Source organism: Notolepis coatsorum, assembly GCF_963971535.1.
Source record: "Notolepis coatsorum genome assembly, chromosome: 11".
NCBI lineage: Eukaryota > Metazoa > Chordata > Actinopteri > Aulopiformes > Paralepididae > Notolepis > Notolepis coatsorum.
This window is the reverse complement of record NC_140175.1, coordinates 53,934,434-53,953,333: the sequence shown is the minus strand read 5'-3', so window position 1 is coordinate 53,953,333 and position 18,900 is coordinate 53,934,434. Positions and strand designations below refer to the sequence as shown.

At 43.0% G+C, this 18,900-nt stretch overlaps 1 protein-coding gene across 1 annotated transcript in view; it reads right to left on the bottom strand.

The window, feature by feature from the left end:
• The window catches only part of LOC311236651 (glutathione hydrolase 1 proenzyme-like), a gene marked incomplete at both ends in the record, with an annotated part of 54,774 nt that overhangs the window by 33,184 nt on the left and 2,690 nt on the right, over positions 1–18,900 (bottom strand). The window contains 3 exons of the mRNA XM_084324359.1: positions 10,022–10,171; positions 13,876–14,039; positions 18,889–18,900. The exon at positions 18,889–18,900 is cut by the window's right edge and continues 181 nt beyond it. Of these exons, the coding sequence (XP_084180485.1) occupies positions 10,022–10,171; positions 13,876–14,039; positions 18,889–18,900 (326 nt within the window). The remainder of the gene's footprint in view (positions 1–10,021; positions 10,172–13,875; positions 14,040–18,888) is intronic.

The following is an 18,900-nucleotide window of genomic DNA, read 5'->3' as shown; positions in this document are numbered from 1 at the left end:
GACCAGGAAGGGCCCAGAAAGTTATTTAGTTAAGGGCTAGTCAGCTTAGAGCCATGCGAATAGAGGACAGCTGTTTGAATAACCTACCAAACTGCCTTTGATATCTGTGACCCGGCACAGACCTTGGGTCCTTTTGAGGGATCTTACTTTTTAAATAAATTTTTTTTAATTGTTTTTACATGACATGAAAGTACAGGTCCATACCTTCAAAATAAGCCATCATCTGTACAAAGTTGCCCACTGTATTGTTACTTCATTCGAATTAGTGTATATAATTGATCACATCTGCCCAGTTGTACAGCCCTGGGCCCTCATTTATCAATAATGCGTAGAAAGCACTAGGGGACTGACCATCGGGAGCAGCAGGAGTTTTCCCGGTGGCCTGGCAGACTGGCATGGCCTGGCTGCCCTGGCAGACTGGCAAATGCTTTTTTTTATTTTTAAATTTGTTTGTTTGTGCCCGCAGTCAGGCCACTGAACTCCGAATATACATACCGGTATACATGTTTCTATTTGCGCATATATAAATTCAGGCAAGCAGGCAGGAATGAATGAGTTAACTTGTTATTCACAACCCAGCGCGATGCAGTGCGCATGCGCAGGCCTCGCCAGTCGCCAATCTCAAACAAGCCTATTAATTTAAATCATGATGAGATCAACTGGCGAAACCCGGGAGATATGAACATTTTGGATAGCTCTAGAATGGGTGAAGATGAACGTCGGACTAAAATTGAAAGAATGAGACGAAAGCGGGGCGCAATCAGAGGTGTTATTACGCGAGTTTTGAATCAGATGGACATTGAAATTGGGGGTATGGGTATGGCCCGGGCCTGGCGCCTGGCCTGCCTGAGTCAAATTCCCGGTAGGAATTATGGTCCCAGTCCGCGACTGGTAGAAAGTGTTCTATTTTCGTTCCTAAGCACGGAATTTAGAATGTCTCTACGCCAGTGTTAATTTTGGAAGCTATTTTCATTTTAGTTTTAGTCTTAGTCATGTGTCAAGTGCTCCTTTTTCGTTTTCATCATATTTAGTCATCTTCATTTATTTTTCGTTTAGTCAGTTAAAGTCAACTAAATGTCTGAGCATTTTAGTCTTAGTCAGTTTTTGTCTCAATCTTGTCTTTTTTGTTTTAGTCTAGATTTAGTCGACGAAAACGGATGACATTTTTGTCTATTTTTTGTTAATGGAAAAAAACTTCAGAAAGTCAGAAATAGTCAACATGGAAAATTTTCTGATTTAAATTGCGTATTTATTTTTTAACCTAGGGGAATCTGAGTCGGCGGCACAAGTGATACACAGGAAGTATATGTTGGTGTAGACATGGTCCAATGTATTGTTGCTCCTACAGTATTATGTTGGTGTAGACTAGGGATGGGTACCTTTCACATTTGAACTGATACCGGTACCGGTACCTGTGAATCGATACCGGTACCCAACGGTACCTTTTTTCTGTACTTTAGTCTCAAGAAATTTAATTTACCTACCTCAGTCGTGAAAAAAAAATCCAAACTTCAAATAACTACAATTTCGACAGTTTTCGGCTTGCCATTGCTCCGACTGCTTTGTTGTTGAATCAAGTCAAATCCTAGGTAAGCATATAGTGTGCGTGTGAACGTTGACATGAAAAAAAGGCAAAAAAAAGGAAAAAAAAAGGAAAAAAAAAAGGAAAAAAAATTGGTATCTCATTTGATTCGATACTCGGTAGTACCGACGTGTTTCGGTTCGGTACCTCAAAAGTACCGAATTCGGTACCCATCCCTAGTGTAGACATGGTCCAATGTATTGTTGCTCCTACTTTTAGCGTCCTAAAAGTCTGTGCCGACCAACTGGCCCCAGTATTCACTGACATATTTAACCTGTCCTTAGAACAGGCTGTCATCCCCACCTGCCTGAAGAAGTCCACTATTATCCCTGTACCCAAAAAATCCAAGCCTGCTTGCCTCAACGACTACCGCCCTGTAGCTCTCACCTCCATAGCCATGAAGTGCTTCGAGAAGCTAGTAAAGGGCTACATCTGCTCCTCCCTCCCCATCAACATGGACCCCCTGCAATTTGCATACCGCCCCAACAGGTCCACGGAGGACGCCATATCCCATGTGCTGCACACAGCAGCATCACACCTGGACAAGAGGCAGGGGAACTATGTGAGAATGCTATTCATCGACTACAGCTCGGCATTCAATACCATAGTCCCCTCCATACTCATAGCCAAGCTCAGGGACCTGGGCTTGGGCTATGACCTCTGCCAGTGGGTCTTGGACTTCCTGACTGGCAGACCCCAGGTGGTGAGAGCAGGCAACTGCACCTCCTCATCCATCACCCTCAACATAGGGGCCCCCCAGGGCTGTGTTCTGAGTCCCCTCCTCTACTCCCTGTACACACACGACTGTGTGGCTCAGCGGAGTAGCAATACAATCGTCAAATTTGCTGACGACACAGTGGTGGTGGGCCTGATCTCTGCCAACGACGAGAGGGCCTACCTGGAAGAGGTCAAGGTCCTGGCGGGATGGTGCCAGGAAAACAGCCTCTCCCTGAACGTCAGCAAAACAAAGGAGATGATTGTGGACTTCAGGAGGTCGGGGGTCAAGGACTACAGCCCCCTCAGCATCGACGGGGCACCGGTTGAGAGAGTCAACAGCTTCAAGTACCTCGGAGCCCACATATCCGAGGACTTGACATGGACCACACACATTAACAGTGTGGTGAAGAAGGCACGACAACGCCTCTACTTCCTCAGGCGCCTAAGGAAGTTCCAAGTCAGCCAGAAGATCCTTAAGAACTTCTACTCATGTACAATAGAGAGCATCTTGACCGGCAACATCACCTCCTGGTTTGGGAATAGCACTGCAAAAGACCAAAGCAGACTACAAAGAGTGACACGTTCAGCCGAACGCACAATTGGAGGGGGGCTCCCCACCCTCCAGAACATTTACTACAAGCGTTGCAAGGGGAAGGCTAAGAGAATTATTAAGGACTCGAGCCACCCGAACAACTGCCTCTTTGAACTGCTGCCGTCAGGCAAGCGATACAGGAGTCTCAAGGCGAGCACAGAAAGACTCAGAAGAAGCTTCTATCCCCAGGCCATCAGGCTGCTAAACGAACAATGAATGAACACTACACAACAACAACCACCAAACACACATAGCACACACATCCACACGCACACACTCACTTTAAACAAACACACTGTAGCACCCACTCCACACACTTTATAGCACACACCCACTTTAAACAAACACACTGTAGCACCCACTCCCCACACTTTATATTTATGGATGAAGGATTGCACTACAACTCGTACACCTTACTGTAAATTGTACCTAAAATTGTACCTCATCCCATTTCTGCTTTGCACTAGATAGTACTGTACATTAGTACACTGCATAGTATTGTGTATTGTATATTATATGGTAACTCAGAACATTGTACATATGTCTATACCGAACACTGTGACCTCATTTTCTTCTTCTAAATTCATGCTATATTATGTTATTATGTTATTTGATACTATCTTGTCTAGCACAGTCTCTGGAGCGTAACAGTAAGAAGCATTTTGTATGAAAGTATTCTGTACTTCTGTATGACAACTATTAAAGAACTTGAACTTGAACTTGAGTATATATATGTTGGTGTAGACATGGTCCAATGTATTGTTGCTCCTACAGTATATGTTGGTGTAGACATGGTCCAATGTATGCATCAAAGAGAGCATTACGGATGTGGTGATGTTGTTTCTGACCAGAGAGACGACGCTGAACTCTGTCTGTCTTCTGTTTGCTGTGTCTTTCCTTTCTCTCTGCCATGTCTGTCCTCTCTCTGCTGTGTCTGTCCTCTCTGTCATGTCTGTCCTCTCTCTCTCTGCTGTGTCTGGCAGCGGTTTATTCTATAACAGGATACTGTAAACTAAGTAAACAGAACACACAGTAGTACTAGTAGTAGTACACACTGATTGCAATTTGCAATCTGCTTGCATAAAAACATTATATAAAATCACATTCTGAGGTCAGTGTTAAAGTGCCACATGGAAGAGGTCTGGTTAGTGGTTAGAGTTAGAGGTGGTCTAGGTCTGGTTAGGGTAACTTAGGGGTAGTTAAGCATTCATTATAATGTATTATTATTATTTAGATAGATGGATGTAAAGGGCTAGACCAACTCTTAACCCCTATCCGGACCTAGACCACCTCTAAGTCACAACCCTAACTTAGGGGTTAAAGTTAGAGGTGGTCTAGGTCTGGTTAGGGGTTAGAGTTAGAGGTGGTGTAGGTCTGGTTATACTGATCCGATACCAGTGCATACATAAAAAAATATATATATATATTATATAAATTATAAAACTTTTTTTCTTTTCATTTTTACAGCTACTGTTTTATATATACTGTTTTTTAGTAATAACTAGAAAGTAATGGTATTTATTCAACAACAGGTGATTGTATAGATTAGTATTAGTATCATTAATTGACAACTAAGCTCAATGAGTTCACCCACGGAATGGTTGTTGGTACATTGGTTCCACACGGACGTTAAACGTTGTTGCGCTGCGCACTTCCTATCCAGAAGGCTCTCTCTGGTTCAGTTAGCTCCTAGCAGAGGATCTGTTGTGATTTTTAATGCAAAATAAATATTCAACATTCTCTTTTGAGACTCCGCCTCAGACTCTTATCATTTGGCACTAAAAGGTAAACATTGTCACCGGTATGGCTGTCGGCATTATGTCATTAATTGTGTGCAAGAGTTCGATCAGTTAGCCACGTTAGCGTGAGCTAGGTTAGCCACTAGCTAACGCGAGCTAGATGGAAATACAAACAATGTGGTGAATAAGTGATTTACCTTGGAATACTCCTTTGCCAACTTGCTGTACTTTGCTTGCAGGTCTGCAGCTGGATTATGAATAGTCCCAACTTTAGCCAAGGTAACGTTCAGCTAAAATTTGCTTTTCAAATAGCTCCAGCTAATGCTAATAACACAGAGCTCCCGTCAGCCATCACACTGTTCTGTCGGGACGATGGCATTAAGAAAAGTTATAATTAGTTTGTCTCGTCTTGTTTTAGTCAACAATATCAACATAAATTACATTTGTGTGCTCAGTTGTGGTCAACGATATTTAATAAACTATTTAGTCTCGTTAACGTCACATGGTATTCAATAACGTGACGTCACGTCTTGTTGTCGTCATGAAAAAAACCTTCGTTGACGAACATCTTTCGTCATCAATTTAGTCAACAAAATTAACACTGCTCTACGCACAGAAAAATCTAGATTTATCAAACGTGCGTACACAGGTCCTACGCGCACCTGCAAGTACTCTGTGTTGATAAATGCCACTTGTTCTACGCTCCGCGCTCGTGCACGATTTTAAGTATTTGCATACAGAACTGCCCGTAATTAGCCATATACAGTAATGAAACACCCCCATGAAATGTGGAAAAATTTACTAAGCCGATGGGAGAAATACGCGACAGGTTGACAGACGTGTACACGGTGATGTCGGATATGATATCTATTAACTTCCTAAAGACCATTGCTGCCTGGGCAGCGCAAAACACTAATAAAGACCGTTAACCACTGTTTGCCGTTGGTGTCATTAATAACCATGCTGGAATATGAATGCCTTTTTTTGTTTCGTTCTTTTAAAGTTCGATTAATACCCAGGGATTAACCTGTTCCACCCGTGGTGAAAATCCGCCTAAAATATATAGCTAGGTAAATGGAATATTGCTCCACTTCTACAAGGTCCATTTGCATATTCTTGGTATCTAGGTACATCTATGGACCTCAGGGAATGTATTCACAGTGTCAGAAATATTGTGTCTATTATAGGCTTGCTTAAATTGTGATGAAACAAAGGAGAATATTAATTATGATTTTTCTTTGCATCTTTGACAGTGAATAACACCATGATAATAATGACCAAACTTAAAAAACTGCCACTGATCTCGTTCAGTACCTTCTTGAGATCATGTGTACAAAAAATCTAAGGAAATTAATAAAGGGAAGATGATTAAACAGAAGGTTCTGTAGATACAGTACTGAATTCTCCCATCCGGACCAATGCAATTTGAAATATTATTATAGAATATAGAATAGGACGTTTATAAATGACCTTATTATAGCCAATTCGCACATTTATATATACACATATATTATCTTTAATATGCCTGAGTTCAATTTGGATTTAGTATCAGGCGTGCATAAGAACAGATAATGATATCTACTGTAATTTACTGTACTTTTTAATTTTCACCACAGTGCAACCATTTTGAAACTAATTTCAGATCTAATTGTTGCTATACATGCTTACAATAGGGAGGAGAAACTAACGGCGTTTCAATATTTGTCAAAAACTTTACCTTTTGTGGCTTATTATGTCGAATAATAACAGTTATTGATATAATTCATTCAGAACGCTGAACTTTGAACCCCCACAGAATCTTCCAGGAAGTGTAGTTCGGAAAAATTTGTTGATCAACAGCTATAGACCACCGTAACACTTCCGGGATTCTGAAATCAGGGAGGAGATTGCGGGGGGGTCAAATGAATGAATGTGGACGAGAGCCGTGATGTAAGTGGTTGCCGATACGGCTGTGGGGGTGCTAGAGACATGATCGAATAGACGTTTATGCGCCTCGCTCTCCTGAACACAGCGTGACCCATAACTAATCGATCAGAACTAAATCGGCAGAGAAAAAGCCCGTTTTAAAGCACCTATTCCGCATGGACATGCGCATAGTGCCCATGGAGTCTGGACGACGCGAGATGACGCTCGAATGAATGTGGACTGTTCCATCAGAGGGGGGAGCTTCGATGGTCATGTAAGTGGCTACAGACCGCTGCACTTAAATATAAATATTAGTCTACCTGGAGACTCAATGAGGTAATTGTAGATGTCGCCATAAGACGCGTCTGGCCATTTAGTGGGATAATTTTTTCATTATCCTGTTCGGCTGAAAGGACATTGGCCACCGAAGCTCCCCCCTCTGATAGAACAGTCCACATTCATTCGAGCATCATCTCGCGTCGTCCAGACTCCATGGGCACTCTGCGCATGTCCATGCGGAATAGGTGCTTTAAAATGGGCTTTTTCTCTGCCGATTTAGTTCTGATCGATTAGTTATGGGTCACGCCGTGTTCAGGAGAGCGAGGCGCATAAACGTCTATTCGATCATGTCTCTAGCACCCCCACAGCCGTATCGGCAACCACTTACATCACGGCTCTCGTCCACATTCATTCATATGCACCCCCCACAATCTCCTCCCCGATTTCAATGTAACACGGAAGTGTAGTGGTCTATGCATGCCCTCTTCAAAATGGCCACAAAAAGACTACAATTCCCATGGTTCAAAATTTCCAAAATGGTCGCCGTCTAGCAATAGACTTCAGCAAATCGAAAACTTAAAACTATCTAATGGCACTTTTAACCTATTGCTAAACTAACGTATTGAGGATAATATACATTATACATGCTTTTGTGACATGTTAGTGATGTTAATACTTGAAAACGTTTGATTTTAAAATCGCAACTTTTTTTGCATTACTCTGAAAAATATTGATTTATGACCAGTTCTCCGTCAATTTGATTCCAAATCGTAAATGTTTTCTACCTGCATGGTTTAATATGATTTGTAGAGGCATACAATCTATTTTGATGTCGGTATTAGGTAGCCTATATAAATTATATATAATAGCATAGCCTACATTATGCAAGAGTAATTTGCGCATTATGCATGGCACAGACACGGAGCCCCGCGAAGCCTGCATACAGTAAACTAACTTGATCGTTAATATAACTGTTGTCCTTGTATCTTTACACTTATGAAAACATTTAATAATATGTATAGGCTATAGGCCCTCGTTTGGCCATAATAGCCTATTCTCAAATGGCTAAATCTCCTCGCTGACGGACCCAGTATAGCCTATATCATATTCCTATATGTCTCCAAGGAATCGTGGGGCTCTGGGGAAGAAAGGTTGGGAACCCCTGGTCCCCTGCTATAACCTATCCTTTATAATGTTATAGGCTATTTTATTTACAGTAGTCTATTTATGATTTTTTTCCATAGCCGGTCTCAGTTATGCTGTGGCTGAGACGGATCGGGATTAATGAAGCTGCTATAGGAGACTGCTTCTCGGCTACGAATTAAAGCCACGATTGAAAATAATGTACTTCCTTTCTTGACAATAGCCTACTATAACAATAATACAAGAACAATGAATCTCACTGCCATGTAGCCTACGCCATGTGTAGCCTGCCTATTATGTGATCAATAAAAACTTGAACTTGAATTCCATCACGTCTGTGTGCGGGACCTCACAAGGCTGTTGTCACAATATAAATAAAAACGTGCACTGAAAAGTTACAGTATGTAGATGGTTGATTATTTCTATGGCAGTCAGTCAACCCTTGCAAAAAGTATGAGTTTTATTTAATGAATTGAAAACAACAAAAGCAAACTGGCAATAGAAAATATGTAAAAGATAATCTAGTTCCCTTAAAACGCTAACGCTATTAAATAAAAATATACAATTTAGGTTCAAATAAGAATATGACTTGGCCTGGAAAAAAAGGGTAGAGAGGGTAGTGAGCAAAGCCCTCCTGCCAGCAACCAATCAGATTATTCTTTTAAAGATATCTCAGCCCCCACAAGTCTAGGAACTAGTACAGGCCCATCTCAGCCATAATGTGATGTAGCCATAATGAACTCACACTTTGCTGCTGGGGCGTCAGCCTCTCTGAACTCTCCAATGTGATGGGCTGGAAAACAATTATGTCTGTTTCTTAATTACTTATCTCAGCCGCCACTGCCATGGCTCTGATTACTGCTACTATGAGAATGACCAGCAGTGAAAAAGTGTCATGTTTTTAACTAGAATAAGGGATGGGTTTTTAATGTTTCTCTATGGACGCATTACTTTTACATTTGTACGGAGACATTATTCAAGCACTAAATCTCACTCATAGTGTTAAAAGTGTCTCACACTGATGACGTCACACACGTCAGTATACCTATACTAGTAGTGTATAGACCTACGGTTAATTGGAAAATAATTCATATAGTTTGTTTCGACCTGTTAAGAGTGCCGAATGGGTGGGGTTTAAACTTTACTGCATCAGGATGATTTGGAGAGTATCCCGTTAATTATAGAACAAGCGTGACTCCGCGATAGCTGCAACTGTGCATCCACATGTGCATGCATTTAGACACACACACATACACACACAAATACTTCAGCCTCCTATGGATGAAAGCTGTGGCCGCTATGGGTGGGGATATTTTTGTGGACCAACCAAGCAACTAACCAACAGAGCAGTAGGTTGGTCGCAGCTACAAGGTTTTCTAAATAGATTTTCCAATTCTGTAAACTTTCTGGCACTCATTGTATTACCCTATGTGACAAACCCCAAACATTTGGTGCTTCAAGCATCTTAAAATCAGCGTGAATCTGCAATAGCTGCCACAGCTGCGCATGCATACATTCACACACACACACACACACACACACACACACACACACACACACACACACACACACACACACACACACACACACACACACACACACACACACACACACACACACACACACGCACACGCACATGAACACTTGACCTTCATGCCACATTTCTGCCTTTTAGGGTGAAAACTGTGGCCGCTAGATGGGAACACTTTTGTGGACCAACCGACAGAGCGAGCTATAGAGCTGCTGGTCACATCTAAAAACCAACCGACAGAGCGAGCTATAGAGCTACTGGTCACATCTAAATTTAAAAATTTAAAAACGACAGAGCGAGCTACTGTATAGCTAATAAGCACTAAGAATTATTTGCAGATACTACTAGGACTGATGGTAGGATCCAAAGTTGTACTGCACCGATACTGGTACTGGTCAGTAAAACTAATGGTGTACATCATTATTGTTCAGTCAAAGTATTGGTTCAGTATGGACTCAGTATGGACTTGCACTTAAAGTTTAGTTGGGTATTCAATTATCAGTGCATTCCTTGACCAAAGTATCCATGCTTACCATCCAAGATGTGTAGTAAGAGGGCGAGCACGGGGCCACTGGCTGGGGCGTTGGGGGCAGCCATGGTGTACTGGCCCACCTTCACCCTGATGGGGTTGAGATCCAACACAGGCTGGTAGGCCTGCAGATCCTCCAGGCTAACGATACCTCCTATAGGACACAGGGTGGAATAATACCCAATAAGACTTCACTTGACATCCTCACATAATTTAATAAATCTATTGATATAATAAAGAGGGTTAGTCATCTCATCACCACAAACTGTCTCCATACTCTTTATTATAGTTTAATGAATCCTTATCTTCCATATTGTAATATAGTTTGGCTACTTTTCCTACTACTCTCCACAAAACGTTGGTCCTCCAGAAACACTTTGTTAGGATTGCAACCCGATAAAAGTCATACAGCACCATCTGCTCTTCTATTTCAGAAATTCCAGATTCTCAGTTTATGACATAAATATAAATTTTTTGTAAATTTATCATTTACAGTCAATAACTGAGCAGTTTAAGACTTTAAAGCAAATTCACAGGTCCATTCTTACTCAACTCTTCAGATCGTCATCCTCCTAAATTTCTCACTTGCAGAGGTATTATTTTCTATACGATTTCGGGGACCAAATGTTTTTTCCCACCTGGCGAAAACCTGTTCCTCAAAATGTTACAAGAGATGCTTAAATAACCATCTACCTGCTGCTTTGTAACTTTCTCACGTGTATCGTCTACAATAATCTATGCACGCACGCGCATGTACACAAACATACGTGCACGCACATTGCACGCGCACACACACACACCACACACACACACACACACACACACACACACACACACACACACACACACACTTATTAGTTTGCCATCACTAGTCAAATAATATTTCAGTTTAAAAACACTGACATTTTTACATTGTTTAGGTAGAACTTCAAAATAAGAGCTTTGGGTCTGGACACTGTATATTGTTTGTTATTTCTTTTGTAATTTGTGTATTTTTAAACTGTGCAAAATAAAAAAAATGAAAAATGAAAATGAATGGTATTGAGAACCTTCGGTTCCATGATTCCGGAAGTAATTTTTCACTTAATGGGAACTTGAATTTGAGGTATCATAGGAGCATTTTAAGGGTATTGAAATCTCTTACATTATAATCACTTTAGAAATGTATACATTATGATATTTACTCAGTCACCCAGGGGCGTAAAGATACAGAGGCGACAACTACACGTGCACCCAGGACCATGATGTTAGGGGGCCCTGGGTACACAACCCAAGATGTTAGGGGTGCCTGAAGGGCGGTTCCTGTGAAGAGGAAATAGTGCCGATACACTAACTAACATGATCAACAGTCAGTCACAAGGAGGAGGCCCATAAAAACCTCTGTACCAGGGCCCATTGTGACCTACCTACGGCACTGCAGTTACCACAGAAAGTATTCTGGGGGGTTTTACACAAATTTCTGTATGTATCTTAGTGTATTATGCATTGATTATAATACAATCATAATGTGATTAGTATGTCTTATGATGCCTTATTTTAATTGAAATAGGAGAAGATGCATTTTATTTCTTGAAGACCCCCTCCAGATGTATTTTAAACTCCTTAACATGTCTATTGAATAACAATTTGTATAAATATGGTTTTCCACCAATAAACGACTGAAAATGGCTTATCAGCATCTCTACACATTGTCCCTCAGATTGAAAGGATCTATGAATATGCAAATTGATAACAAGCACCCATTGATATTTACCAGGAATTCCAAATCGGCAGCTTATATTCTTTCAAGACATGTCAATAACTACTCAGCTTCAGTGTAGCTGAAGCTAAAGGTGTCAAGTTACCACATACTGTCATGGTTTTTGCTTTATTTCACCTTTCTCTGAGGGACAGCTGTCTATTTCATCTCCTGTGAGGGATAGCTGTCAATCACTGGTCTCTGTGGTTAATTGCCTCATGGGTCGGCAGGTGTGTGGGCTTGATTGCACCCGATTCAGTGCAGCTGTGCCTATGGCAATGCTGAGTCTATTTAAGTTTGGATTTCGCAGTGTCAACTGCTTATTCATTTCCTTGTGTTGGCTATCCTTTTGGTCAGGCTTATTATATTAAAGTGTAGTGCTGCCCTATTCAGCATTTAGCCTTCTTTGTAGCCATCCTTGTTTTCGGCTACTGGTTTATTTTACACTTTATTTTATAGAGGCTGAGCCCTTTATGGTAGTGTTTTCTTGTGTTCTTTTGGAACTGTCCTTTGCACATAAACTCCCTTGGTGGAGGTTTATTGTTTTATGTTTTCAATATAAACTCTGTTTTTAGGAGTTGCCTTTGTGGCTTATTTATTTTTCTACAATACCTCTTTAATGAGTGTCGTCCTGTGTTTTGGACTTTCCTTATTTTCTTAAATACCCACTTTGAGGCTTCCACTTTTTATTTATTTTTTTTTCTTCTCCAACCTGTTAAGCCTTAGGGTCCCCCTGCTTTTCTTTATCATAAATCGATCAATAGAGACCGTATTAGATCCCCAATTATCATATCATGGGGTATCATTGGAAAGCCACACTCATTGGCTACAACCCTGTGTAAAGATTTTCGAGATCGCCAAATGATTGACGGAGCTAGAGCCCCGGGAGTCGGGGGTGGTAATGTGTACTTTTGCGTACTTTGGGGCACGCCTCACATATCGGCATGTAACTCGAGAACCGCTGAACGGATTTAGTCACCTGAAAGGGCAATCGACAGGAAACAAATAGGGCTTTAATTCCATCTATATATTGTATTAAAAGAAATGCACACCCGAGCCACTAGAGGTCGGCAAAGAATCGTCCACATGTGGGCCCTTGGATGTTAAGAGGTTAATGTTTTTAAATATTTTTGTTGTAGCCAAGAGTAAAGACCATAACCCTATCAAAAACAGTAGTCAAAGTGTATATTTTTATTTTTACCGATGTTTTATATACGATTGATCGGAAATACGAATGTATCTGAAAATTCTAATTATCGTAAAAACCTAAATCCAGATTCAACCCTGCCATTGGAAAGAGGAGCATTTTCCCTATCCATAGATGTATGATTTGGCCATAATAAGGTCAAGGTCAAGTTCAAGGTCAAATATGAATTTATAATTAAAATCGATTATCATTAATTACTGTATCTACAAATCCTTCTGTTTAATCATCTTCCCTTTATTCATTTGCTTAGATTTTTTGTACAGATGATCTCAATAAGGTGGTGAATGAGCTCAGTGAGCATTTTCTCGTACCCCGCAGATTTAACATGATCAAATATGCAAAAATCATAATTTATATTCTCCTTTTCTTCATTACAATTTACTCAGCCTAGTAACAGACACAATATTTCTGACACTGGAAATACATACCCCCAGGTCCCTAGATGTTCCTAGATACCAAGAACATGCTAATTGACCTTGCAGAAGTGGAGCAATCTTCCATTTACTTAGGCATGTACCTTTAGGCGAAATATTCCTACAGCTTAACAGTCTGCGTAAGCAGTTTAGTGGTTATTCATACACGGATAACTTAGAGAGTCCCTATTATCTGCTTGTGACCCACACACACACGCAGCCCTTACACATACTGGACCATGAGAGGATCAACCTATTAGCGACATCACACATACAACTCAGATTTCAGGGAAGTACAGAGAAGCTCTCTCTCTCCAGGGGAAGAATGTGAAAAAGGCGCCCTGGTGACAAGTTTCTGCACAAATAACAATCATTATGGTCAAAGTCACAAATAAAAATCATTATGGTCAAAGTCATGCCTCCAATAGGAGTTTTTGAATGGAGGGGATCTTTAAACTTTACTTTCTCAGGTAATAAAGTCAGTCGAAGTGGAATCTCACCTGCTGCCTTGATATCAGTGATGAGGTTTTGGGCTATCTTTCCATGGTAGAAGGCGTCAGGACCATCCTCTGCTACCCTCCGGTAGGTCTCTGCCAGCCTGGGGTAACGGATGGTGTCGTTCTCTTTCAGGACATCCACACGGTTTGGCGCACAGAACACTTCACTGAACAACGAACAAAACAACAGACATGCTGATGTAGTAATATGAATATTATCAACAACATCATCTGAAACTATTAACCATTATTATATCACAGTTAGTTCAAAAAAGGCATAATGATCAATTAGCCTACTAATTGTTACGAATCGGGGAAGGTGAAGGAAGGAGAGGAGAACCCAGTTTGCGGACAGGAATGGAGGAGGCAGAGACGGCAGGATAACGTGTAAATACAGACTTTACTAGGACGATGACACGTTACACGTCGGGGACACAGGGCCGGTCAGGGGACCTGGAGCACAGGGGCAAGGGTAAGGAACCCGGATCTCGGACGAGGGACCCTCCAGTCGCTGAACTCGGGACCGGACCAGGGGAGCCGGAACGGAGGTGCGACGGCGACGACCCCCGGAGTAGGACCCATCGTAGACCATGGCGAAGACCACGGTGAGGACCAGGGCGCCGGTCACGGTGTAGGGCTGGACCAGACGGGGAGCCAGGACCAGTCGAGGAACCAGGACCAGACGGGGAGCCAGGACCAGTCGCAGAGCCAGGACCAGATGGGGCGCCAGGACCAGTCGAGGAGGAGCCGGGACCCGGCGTTGCAGCCGGACCAGGCATAGCGGCTGGACTGGGCGTAGAGACCGGGCCGGTCCCGGTGATGAGGCATGGTGTAGGACCCGGAGATGAGGAACCGGGACCCGGCGTAGCAGCCGGACCAGGCGTAGAGGCTGGGCTGGGCTGGGCGTGGAAGCCGGAGGGGGAGCGGTGACAGCCGGGGCTACACCGACCGGAACCAGGCTGGTAGCGACGGCCGGGCCAGCTGTGGAGGCCTTGTCAGCTGTACTAGCCACGCTAGCCCTCCGAGCCTTGCTAGCTCTCGGAGGTCAGCGAGTTGTGGGGGCTAGGCTAACAGTGGGGCCTGGACTAGCTGTAGGGACCTGTTTTGCAGCAGGAGCTAGGCTAGCTGGGGAGAACAGGTTACCTGCGGGGACTGTGCTAGCTGGGAAGGCCTGGTTAGCTGCAGGGACAATGCTAGCTAGGGAGGCCGGTTTAGCTGCAGGGCCACGATAAAGAGGCAGATCAGAGGGTGGAAAGCAATTATACCTCCCCATGAGGACTGCGACCTGGTCGGCCACCACCCTCATCTCTGCCTCCTGGTCCGGATTCTGGTCCTTTCTAAAACACTTGAACGTGCTGTATCCAACCAACTTACTACTTATCTCTTACAGAATGACCTCCTAGACCCTAATCAGTCAGGCTTCAGGACTGGTCACTCCACAGAGACAGCCCTCATTGCGGTCACAGAGGCACTTCACTTAGCAAAAGCGAAAGGCCTCTCCTCTGTCCTGATTCTCCTAGATCTATCTGCAGCCTTCGACACAGTCAACCACCAGATCCTCCTTGCGGCCCTCGCAGGAATGGGAGTGGCTGGCTCTGCGCTGACATGGCTGTCATCATACCTCAATGACCGCTCCTACCAAGTGTCATGGAGAGGGACCCTGTCGGCCACCCGCCCCCTGCGGACGGGTGTCCCCCAGGGCTCGGTTTTAGGACCCCTTCTCTTCTCCCTCTACACTAAATCACTGGGTAACATTATCACGTCTCATGGCTTCTCCTACCATTGTTATGCCGACGATACTCAACTCTTCCTCTCCTTCCCTCCCTCAGATATCCACGTCTCTGTGCGGATCTCGGCCTGTCTGTCCGACATCTCAGCCTGGATGACGTCCAACCACCTCAAACTGAACCTAAGCAAAACAGAATTGCTCCACCTGCCGGCCAAATCCTCCCCCCTAACCGACCTTTCAATCACAGTCGAGAATGCAGCTGTGACTGCGTCCCCGACCGCCAAGAACCTTGGTGTTGTCCTCGACGACCAGTTGAACTTCTCTGCTCACATCGCAGCGACGACCAGAACCTGCCGATTCCTCCTGAGCAACGTCAGAAGGATACGCCCCTTCCTGACAAAAGAAGCCACCCAACTCCTCGTCCAATCAACAGTCATCTCCCGCCTCGACTACTGCAATGCACTGCTCGCTGGCCTCCCGGCCACTGCCACTAAGCCTCTTCAACTCATTCAGAACGCAGCGGCCCGCCTGATCTCAAACCTACCGAAGTCGGCCCATGTCACCCCACTTCTTAGGGACCTGCACTGGCTCCCCATTGCTGCACGAATCCGCTTCAAGGCCCTCGACCTAGCATACCGTGCGGCAAAGGGAACCGCTCCCGCCTACCTCCGGTCAATGGTCTCTAACTACACACCCTCAAGACCCCTACGCTCTGCATCTTCTGGCCGCCTCAGACCTACTCCTATCCAAGCTCCGGGAGGGTCATCAAAGAGAAGTCGCCTATTCTCAGTCCTTGCCCCACAATGGTGGAATGAACTACCCACCCCAGTTAGGACAGCCGAATCACGTCCAATCTTTCGCCGTCGACTAAAGACGCACTTCTTCAACCATTATCTGAATTAAAAAAAAAAAAAAAAAAAAAAAAATCTAACCCTAACTAACCATACTGTCATGCACTTGTCCTAATAAACTAACCTACACTGTAGCACTCAACACTTTGATGAACATTGTTGCTCAGCTGATAGAGTTGTGCCCTTCCTGATGGCTTGTCGTACAGAACTTGTAAGTCGCTTTGGATAAAAGCGTCAGCTAAATGACTAAATGTAAATGTAAATGTGGTCCACTACGGACTGGATCGTCTGCAGTAAAAAAATACATTTAGCTGGGGCATAAGTGGACATATCTCCTTCTATTAATTTAAGGATAACCGCCATCGTCCCCTTTAACTTTTCCGCTGGGTTCTGAATTGGTGGCATCATTCTGTTATGAATCTGGGAAGGTGAAGGAAGGAGAGGAGAACCCAGTGTGCGGACAGGAATGGAGGAGGCAGAGATGGCAGGATAACGTGTAAATACAGACTTTACTAGGACGACGACACGTTACAAAAAGAAACAAACGGCGCAGCCGTGCTGGCACTAATAACAGCGAACTGAACTGTGAACACGGAAAATAAAAGACAACAAAACGAAACACTAACAACACTTACTTAGGACGAATGACAACAGTGCAAGATGACATGGACAGGAACAAGGGGTAACCGGAGGTATGACGCCAGAAAGAGGAGAAGACAGAACCACACTTATATACACTGCTGGCGAACCAATCCAAAACACAGAATCAACAACTAGACACAAAAGCATATTACAAAACACAACTAGACAGGGGAACAACATCACACAAGGAAAGGGAAATTCAACAACAACACACACAATGAAATCACATTAATTATCCCATTAATTATACTAAACATATGTGTTAACACAGGTAGAATAAAAGTTTGCACCATCTGCTGGTGACCACTAGAGGGTGGTATGAGACCATAGAAGGGAGGTAGGGAACCAATATGTCTCTTCTCATCACAGGCCCACAAAGGGCTGGGCCTGGGATCGTTACAACTAATGTACGTAGTGACAACCACAGTCACCTATACCAGACAACACCTAACAGTGTTGGACAGTAACTGTAATTGTTACTGTAATTGTATTACTTTCCCAGTAACGACTAAAGTAAGGCTTTACAATTTCCAAAATAGTCATTATATTACAGTTACTACTCCAAGTAATGCTGTGTTACTGCATTACATTGCTGCCAGAATGCAATGTTTTTTTTTCTCCTACAAGTTCAGTTAGATACTGAATGACTGAATGTCATATTAGTGTGGTCATGTCAGTGATGTAATTTCTTTATGAATGAACGTTGTAAGGTCCGTTTTGTGTTTGTTTTGTGTTAGGACTACGGGTAGAAATTAGCCCTGTGCTATTCCCGGCATATTTACATCCTTATCATGCTGTGATGTTATGCATACACTCATGTAAATGATGTTCATTAATTTGCATTGTCCTTAATAAACAAATCGAAATCTAAAGATTATGGTTATACGTGGTCCTCGTTAGATGACATCTATGGCAAAAAGCAGGGTGATGAAGAGGTAACGTTACATGTTCAATAGCTGTCCGCAGCTTTTCCGGATTCACCATGAAAAATACCACATCTAATTTGGTGAAGCATCTGGTACGGCAGCACTACAGGTTGTACATTACTGTAATCAGTAATACGTTACTAATTACACTTCCGGAGTAACTTGCCCAACACCTATAAACAGCTATAAACCTGCTCAACAAGAGAGGGATCATTTTAGGAGTCTATAGACTGACTGGACTGTAAACTTCTACTAATGTTCTACTAAACTAAATGTTTAACAGTTTGCAATTGTGTATACTGTGTTCTATTATTTCAGTGCTGGCCTGGCCAGCAAATTGAATCTTCTTTGAGACCATAAAGGGTATAGTCTTACCATATTGTATTGTTTATTGATCCAAGATACGTTTTTTGGCTTTAAACATTTAGGTTTATGTGGTATGTTTTGTGGGCATTGGTGGCCTAAAGCTCAGAGAAACAAGCTTGTGTGACTGGAAGGACAGGTTTGAATCGCTGTACTGGCAGGTAAAACACTCTCCACTCCCTAGTACTGCCGAAGAGTCCCTGCCTGGACTGGCAGGTCAGAAACACTATCCACCACCTACTGCTGAAGAGCCTTTAAGCAAGAAGACACTTAACCACAAACTGCACCAGTGGACCTGCTCAGTGGCCAACAGTGTCCGATTGTGGTTGTACTGTACATGGGCAGCAAGTAAGCGCGTCAGTCAGTTAGTCTGTTATTCTATGTGTTAAGTTATCTTACCTTATCTTAATTAGACACATACACACTGTATATCCTGTTCCAGTTTCTATGGTGTTAATCCACCCACAACATGTCATTCAGTGTCTTCCTATCTGATGTTACTAACCATAAGGCGGTG